This window comes from Panthera uncia, chromosome E1 (genome assembly GCF_023721935.1).
Source record: "Panthera uncia isolate 11264 chromosome E1, Puncia_PCG_1.0, whole genome shotgun sequence".
Taxonomy (NCBI): domain Eukaryota; kingdom Metazoa; phylum Chordata; class Mammalia; order Carnivora; family Felidae; genus Panthera; species Panthera uncia.
The window spans coordinates 49,595,330-49,602,984 of record NC_064814.1 but is presented as its reverse complement, the minus strand read 5'-3'; the positions used below and the strand labels follow the sequence as shown (position 1 = coordinate 49,602,984).

Below are 7,655 nucleotides of genomic sequence, written 5' to 3'. Positions count from 1 at the left end.
CAAGGCTCCAAGCTGTGAGCACAGAGCCCCACGAGGGGCTTGAACCAATGAACTGTGAGATCACGACTTGAGCACAAGTTGGATGCTTAACCAGCTGAGCCACCCAGGCGCCTCCAAAAATAAACATTTTTTAAAGAATAAAATAAATTGTCTGAAAAGATTTGTAAACACTTTATATCCCAGAAAAAGTCTTCGCACACATGCATGAGGAGATAGGAACAAGAATGTTTATATCAGCATTGTTTATAGTAGCAAAAACTAGGCATGTATATCTAGCAAGAATGGGACGGACATTGTGGAATGTTCGTACAATGGAATACTATGCAACAGTGAACACAACAGTTCCAACTATACCCATCAACATGGGCGAGTCACAGAAGAATCATCTCAGGAGAGTGCACACAGTGTCATTTCGTTTCTGTAGAGTTCAAAACCAGACAAGACTAAATATCATATTAGTTAGATATACATACACGTGTGATAAAGATTAGCACAAAAGTTGGGATGGGAGTTATCTCTTAGGGGGCCAGGAAGGAGTTGTAAGGGAACTGCAGAGAATTTGATAAAACTTCCTTCCTTAACTTTGTCGGACATTCTTTTTACTCGTTTGGACACTACATTCACATTATGTACATTCATTAGCATAACAACAAAGAGTTAAAAAAAAATCGGTCTTGTGGCGCCTGGGTGGCTCAGTCGGTTAAGTGTCCGGCTCTTGATCTTGGCTCCGGTCAGGATTTCGAGGTTTGTGAGTTCGAGCCCCACATCGGGCTCTGCACCATCAGTGCTTGGGATTCTGTCTCTCCTCCTCTCTGCCTCTCCCCAGCTTGTGCTGTCTCTCAAAATAAATAAATAAACATAAAAATGTGGTTTTAAACGTCACCCTGAGATACAATGAGTTACAGTTCTGCTGGGACTCCAGGGAGTGCAGTGGACGTGGGGAGAAGTTTAGGGCAACCAAGGTCTTTGCCGTTCCCTTTGGCGTGAGCTCTGCCTGCTGGTTGTGGGCTCTTTGCACTCGCACTCAGGTTCTTCATCAGAAAAACATGGACGGTGGTAGTGCCTGCATCGTGGTGAGGATTATTGGACAAAATATGCAAAGCACTCCAGGGTAGCCGGTGTGCAGGCGTTCAAGGGCCCCTGGCTCCGGGGACCCCAAACAGATCAGGTGCGGCCACTCACTGCTGACGAAATCCAAAGACAGAGAGACAAGTGGAGGTGAAAGAAGAAAGGGATTTAATTCAGTGAGGCCCCCACCGGGAAAACAGCTTCTCAAAGACTGTCTTCAAAGTGCTGAAAATACTTCCAGGTTTATGTAGGAAAACGTGGGGCGTAGGTGGGGGGTGAAAGTCAAATCACTGGTCATTGTCTTGGAGTCAGTCATGGGGGGAGGATCTTGATCTTGCTGGCTCGGGAAAGTCCTTGCGGCTTGAGGGGGTAGTTTTCCTTTCCCCATGGTGGGGGGGGGGGGGATGCTTTGCCCTCAGGGTCTTGCTCCTGAGCCTAGAGACAGGCTAGAAAGAAACACCCAACTAGCAAGTTTGAGGTCAAAATGGAGGCAGCTGAAGTCCTCCTTCATCAGCACAGTCCCTGGTACTCAGTAACCACTCAGGACCACCACAGGGCGGCTCAGGAACAGGGGATTTTTTTTTTTTTCTAACTCACGGAGAAGCATCAGTCAACTCGCCAAGTCCTTTGCCTGCCAGCTTGTATCTGCCCAGAAGAGACTTCTTTTTCTAGTTGGCACAAAAGTTAGTACCCCTGCAAATGCCCAGGAAACAGAATTTACCACTGGCACGTTGGTTGGTAGGAGGGATGTAGGTATTGAGATAAACAGCAGGGAGGGGCAAGTAGCTGGCTTGGTTGGTGGAGGATGCCATTTTTGATCCCGGGGTTGTGAGTTCGAGTCCCACTTTGGTTGTATATATACATCTATTTATCTATCTATCTATCTATTAGCAGGAAAAGAACCTGTCACATGAGCTGAGAAATTTGGGTGCTTCTCCCAGGGTTGAGAGAGGACAATATGGTCAGTCCACCCTAATCTCCGTCAAATGCTTTTTCTACCTGCGAGTAGCTGGAGTTTCTGGAGGTCTCTCAAGCCTGAGGGTACAAAATGGCGCCCCTAAGAGCCTTCATTCCTTGCAGCCTTTCTCTTACCTGGTCCGAACCACACGGGGACTCCTGCCTCCTGGTGGCCAGTGTGGATTCCGCACACTCCCAGGAGCTAAATGCTACCTGATGCTGCGGGCTGGGCAGCAGTACCAGGTACCAGGTAAGGTCAACCACAGACAAATCATATCTGGAAAGCACGTTTGCATGGGAAGGCACCGTTAGTTCCTGTCTTACGCGTGTCTGCTTGTAGTAAATCTGTCCCAAATCATGGGAACTGACGCTTGAGGAAAAAAAAAGCAAATCAAACGCACTATACTATTTTCAGATTCCGTTTTCTTAAAATCCTGTACGAATCTGCCAGGGTTCTTTGTGTTTTCCCTTCAGAGCTGGGTGTTCCGTCTGTTGTCCTTCTGCGGGCACATCACATACCGGATCTGTTTCTCCACATCCTGAGTCGCCAGAGACTTCATCATGTTTGTTTTAGAGGGCCGAGGCTAGGAGCAAAAATGCCCACTTAAAACGACTTTTTAAGGGGCCCCTGGGTGGCTCAGTCAGTTGAACATCTGACTCCTGTTCAGGTCGTGATCTCAAGGTTCGTGAGTTCGAGGTGATCTCAAGGTTGGTGAGTTCGAGCCCAGCGTGGAGCCAGCTTCGGATCCTCTTTCTCCCTCTTTCTGCCCCTCCCTGCTCACACTCTCCGTCTTTCTCCAAAACGAATAAACATTTAAAACTTAATAATTAATTAAAAAATAAAATTATGGTGAAATTGAAAGAGCTTATCATTTTAGCCATTTTTAAGCGTACCGTTCCACGGCATTAAGTACATTCCCACTGTTGTGAAACCATCACCACCACCCATCTCCACAACTTTTTCATCTTCCCCAACTGGAACTCTGTCCCCATTAAACTCATTTCCTAGTGGCCACCATTCTGCTTTCGGACTCTATGAATCTGACCAGCCGAGGCCCGCACATGCCCACTTTTGATTCTTACGGATGTGCTTTTGTATTGTGAATCTGCTGTCATATTATATACCCACGACGTGAAAATTACGAGTCCTTCACTTTGTATCTTTGCTTGTGCTTTAAAAATCTTGTGGCGCCTGGGTGGCTCAGTCGGTTAAGTGTCCGACTTCAGCTCAGGTCATGATCTCGCAGTTCAGAGTTCGAGCCCTGACTTAGGCTCTGTGCTCACAGCTTGGAGCCTGGAGCCTGCTTCCGATTCTGTGTCTCCCTCTATCTCTGCCTTTCCCCCACTCACACTCTGTCTCTGTCTCTCAAAAATGAATAAGCGTTAAAGAAAATAAAAACCTAGTAAGAATTTTTTTATTGCGGTAAAATGTGCATACAATTTAGCATTCTAACTTTTTTTTTTTCAAGGTTTACTTTTGAGAAAGAGTGCAAGCAGGGAAAGAGCAGAGAGAGTGGGGGGCAGAGGGTCCAAAGGGGGCTCTGCACTGACGGCAACAAGCCCGATACAGGGCTCGAACTCATGAACCATGAGATCATGACCTTCAGCCATAACCAAGAGTCAGATGCTTAACCAACTGAGTCACCCAGGCCCTTCTCTTTTTTCATTTCCAATGTATAAATGTACACTTTGTTTTCTTTTTGTTTTTCTTTATCAGGCTTGATAAACTTTGGTGAGGTGTTTATCTTATTGACACCCAGATAATAATAATAATAATAATAACAACAACAACAACAACAACAACAACAATAAAGATACACATGTACACATATTCTGGCAAAATTCCTGAACCTCATGGGTAACAGGAGAACTGTGCAAGTTTTCACACTGAAGGAAGAGGCTATTTTTAAAAAGGAAAGCAAATAAATCTAGCATGAGAATTCTCATTTGCTGCACTGGAAACAAGAAGACGGGGGAAGAATATCTACAAACAGAAAAGAAACTGCAACTAAGAGCCGAGAATCTTATTCCCAGACAAAATGCCATTCATCTTTTGGGGCAGAAGAAAGATAATAGTGGATGCTCAAGGGCTCGATCTATTGCCCCTGGGTGTGGGCTGAGGAAAATCCTTAAAGTTCTCTAATAGGTTGATAATTATATTAGAAAAGAGATCTCAATATTGGGTAGATGAAGAAAGAGTACAGTACTTGTGAATAATTAATTTTGTACTAGATGTAGTTACATCTTTTCCTTTTTTCACTACTTTTCTTTATTTTTTTCATTTTCTTCTTTTTTTTTTCCAATATATGAAATTTATTGTCAAATTGGTTTCCATACAACACCCAGTGCTCATCCCAAAAGGTGCCCTCCTCAATACCCATCACCCACCCTCCCCTCCCACCCACCCCCCATCAACCCTCAGTTTGTTCTCAGTTTTTAAGAGTCTCTTATGCTTTGGCTCTCTCCCACTCTAACCTCTTTTTTTTTTTTTTTCCTTCCCCTCCCCCATGGGTTTCTGTTAAGTTTCTCAGGATCCACCTAAGAGTGAAACCATATGGTATCTGTCTTTCTCTGTATGGCTTATTTCACTTAGCATCACACTCTCCAGTTCCATCCACGTTGCTACAAAAGGCCATATTTCATTCTTTCTCATTGCCACATTCATTTTCTTCTTAAAAATATTTTTTAGGGGCGCCTGGGTGGCTCAGTCGGTTGAGCGTCCGACTTCGGCTCAGGTCATGATCTCACTGTCCGTGGGTTCGAGCCCCGCGTCGGGCTCTCTGCTGACAGCTCGGAGCCTGGAGCCTGTTTCGGATTCTGTGTCTCCCTCTCTCTGACCCTCCCCCATTCATGCTCTGTCTCTCTCTGTCTCAAAAATAAATAAACATTAAAAAAAATTTTTTTTTTAATATTTTTAAAAAATATCTTTAAAGTTTACTCATTCATTCATTCATTCATTCATTTTTTAAGTAATCTCTATGCCAAACATGGGGCTCGAACTCAGGACCCCGAGATCAAGAGTCATGCTCTTCTGACTGAGCCAGCCAGGTGCCCCTATTTTTCCTTTTTCTTTAAAAAATTATTATTATTATTATTTTAATGGACAATTTATTCATTCAACATGTTGACTGCCAGGCTCAGCAGCAACTTTCGGAGGTGACAAGGCAGTTGTTCAGTGAAGAGTCTTCAAATAGAAGATACTCTTGGGTGCCTGGGTGGCTCAGTCGTTAAGCATCTGAGTTTGGCTTAGGTCATGATCTCACAGTTGGTGAGTTCGAGTCCCACATCGGGTAAGCTTTGGGTAAAGAGAAAGCAGGGTGAAGCCCTGCTTTGGGTAAAAACAGGACCTCTAGGTGAGCCCTGCTTCTCTCTCTCTCTCTCTCTCTCTCTCTCTCTCTGCCCCTGGCTAACTTGCGCCCTCTCTCTCAAAAAAAAAAAAAAAAAAAGTAGATACTCTTAAGGAGTGCCTTGGGTGGCTGGTTGGTTAAGTGTCCAACTCCTGATTTCAGTTCAGATATTGATCGCAGGGTCATGAGTTCAAGTTCCACACCACAGGGAGCCTACTTATAAAATATGCACATAAGAGGAGTTGAGCCTGAGAATGGATGGGAAAATGAGGAATAAAATTGCAGTTTCTAAACTTTTTTTTGGTAAAGATTTATTTACTTACTTACTTACTTAAGTAATTTACTTACTTACTTAAGTAATCTCTACAACCAATGGAGGACTTTAATTCATGACCCTGACATCGAGGGTCACATGTCCTACCAACTGACCCAGCCAGGCACAAACTTTTTTTTTTTAAATGTGTATTTGATTTTTTTAAACGTTTGTTTATTTTTGTGAGAGAGAGACAGAGCACGAGCAGGGGAGGGGCAGAGGGAGAGGGAGACACAGAATCTGAAGCAGGCTCCAGGCTCTGTGTGGGACTCGAACTCAAGAGCTATGAGATCATGACCTGAGTTAAAGTTGGACACTTAACCGACTGAGCCACCCAGGCGCCCCTATTTATTTTTAGAGAGAGAGAGTATGTGCACACGAGCTGCAGAGGAGTAGAGAGAATCTTAAGCAGGATCCACACTGACAGCAAAGAGGGTCATCTCGATCTCATGGGGCTCGATCTCATGGGGCTCGATCTCATGAACAGTGAGATCATGACCTGAGCCTAAATCAAAAGCCGGGTGCTTAGCCAACTGAGCCACCCAGGCGACCCGGCTCCTCTAAACCTTTGATCTGGGTTAAGAGGTGGGGGTATGAGTAGGTAAAATGTTTTGGATTCTGTGTCTCCCTCTCTCTCTCTGCCCCTCCCCCGCTTGCATTTTCTCTCTCACTCAAAAGTAAACAAATCTTAAAAAAAAAAAGTAGGAGCGACAGCGACGCAAGATGGCAGCCACCACGGGCTGGGGAGTAAAAGTCCGTCGCAATTTTCGATTGTTGGAAGAACTGGAAGAAGGCCAGAAAGGAGTAGGAGATGGCACAGTTAGCTGCGGTCTAGAAGATGATGAAGACATGACACTTACAAGATGGACAGGGATGATAATTGGGCCTCCAAGAACAATTTATGAAAACCGAATATACAGCCTTAAAATAGAATGGGGACCTAAATGCCCAGAAGCACCCCCCTTTGTAAGATTTGTAACAAAAATTAATATGAATGGAGTTAATAGTTCTAATGGAGTGGTGGACCCAAGAGCCATATCAGTGCCAGCAAAATGGCAGAATCCATATAGCATCAAAGTCGTCCTGCAAGAGCTCCGGCGCCTAATGACGTCTAAAGAAAACATGAAACTCCCTCGGCCGCCCGAAGGACAGTGTTACAGCAATTAAAAAGAAAAACCACAGGCCCTCCCCTACCCCCCTCCCATTCGATTTAAGCAGTCTTCATTTTCCACGGTAGTAAATTTTCTAGATACGTCTTGTAGACCTCAAAGTACTGGAAAGGAAGCTCCCATTCAAAGGCAATTTATCTTAAGATACTGTAAACGACACTAATTTTTTTGTCCATTTAAAATATATAAGTTGTGCTATAAGGAATGATCCTGTCAAGTGTAACCACTGTCCACATAGTTGAACTTCTGGTTCCCATCATAAATTGGTTCCCATCATAACTGGTGGGGCACATCTAACTCAACTGTGAAAAGACACATCACACAATCACCTTGCTGCTGATTACATGGCCTGGGGTCTCTGCCTTCTCCCCTTCTCCTCCCCCCCCAAGCCATTGTCCCTTCTTCACTTTCCACCACCACCCGTGGCCGAAGCATAGATTGTAACCCCCCCTGCTCCCCTCTGACATTGGCCTTTGGTGAGGAATTCAGGGCTCTCCCCGTATCTTCTCCCCCACCTTAATCGAGGGGTGCTGCTTTTTCCTTCCTCCTCCTCCTCAACTCCCTTTTTGTACCATCACCACCCAACACTTTCCAGAATACTTCCTTGCTTTGGCCAGAAGCCATCAGGTAAGGTTGGAAAGAGTCTCTGACTTCCCTCATTTAGTTTTGGAACCACATTTACTCTCCACCAGCCTGGGAATGAATATTGGGTCCTCAGCCCTGCCACCCTCTGCTGTCATCGTCAGCTGATGCGTGCGGTTTTTTAGCTCAGGTTTTGATAAAGTGAAAAGAACAGTCACC

At 44.8% G+C, this 7,655-nt stretch overlaps 1 protein-coding gene across 1 annotated transcript; it reads left to right on the top strand.

Moving 5' to 3' along the window:
* The first annotated feature begins 6,408 nt into the window (after window positions 1–6,408).
* On the top strand, window positions 6,409–7,097 carry LOC125927572 (ubiquitin-conjugating enzyme E2 variant 1-like). The gene has a single exon (XM_049638080.1). It carries the CDS (start codon window positions 6,409–6,411, stop codon window positions 6,850–6,852), a length of 444 nt encoding a protein of 147 aa, XP_049494037.1. The 3' UTR covers window positions 6,853–7,097.
* The last annotated feature ends 558 nt before the right edge of the window (window positions 7,098–7,655 follow it).

Coding starts and splice junctions, on each gene's coding strand:
- LOC125927572 (XM_049638080.1), top strand. CDS start 6,409: ATGGCAGCCACCACGGGCTGGGGAGTAAAAGTCCGTCGCAATTTTCGA.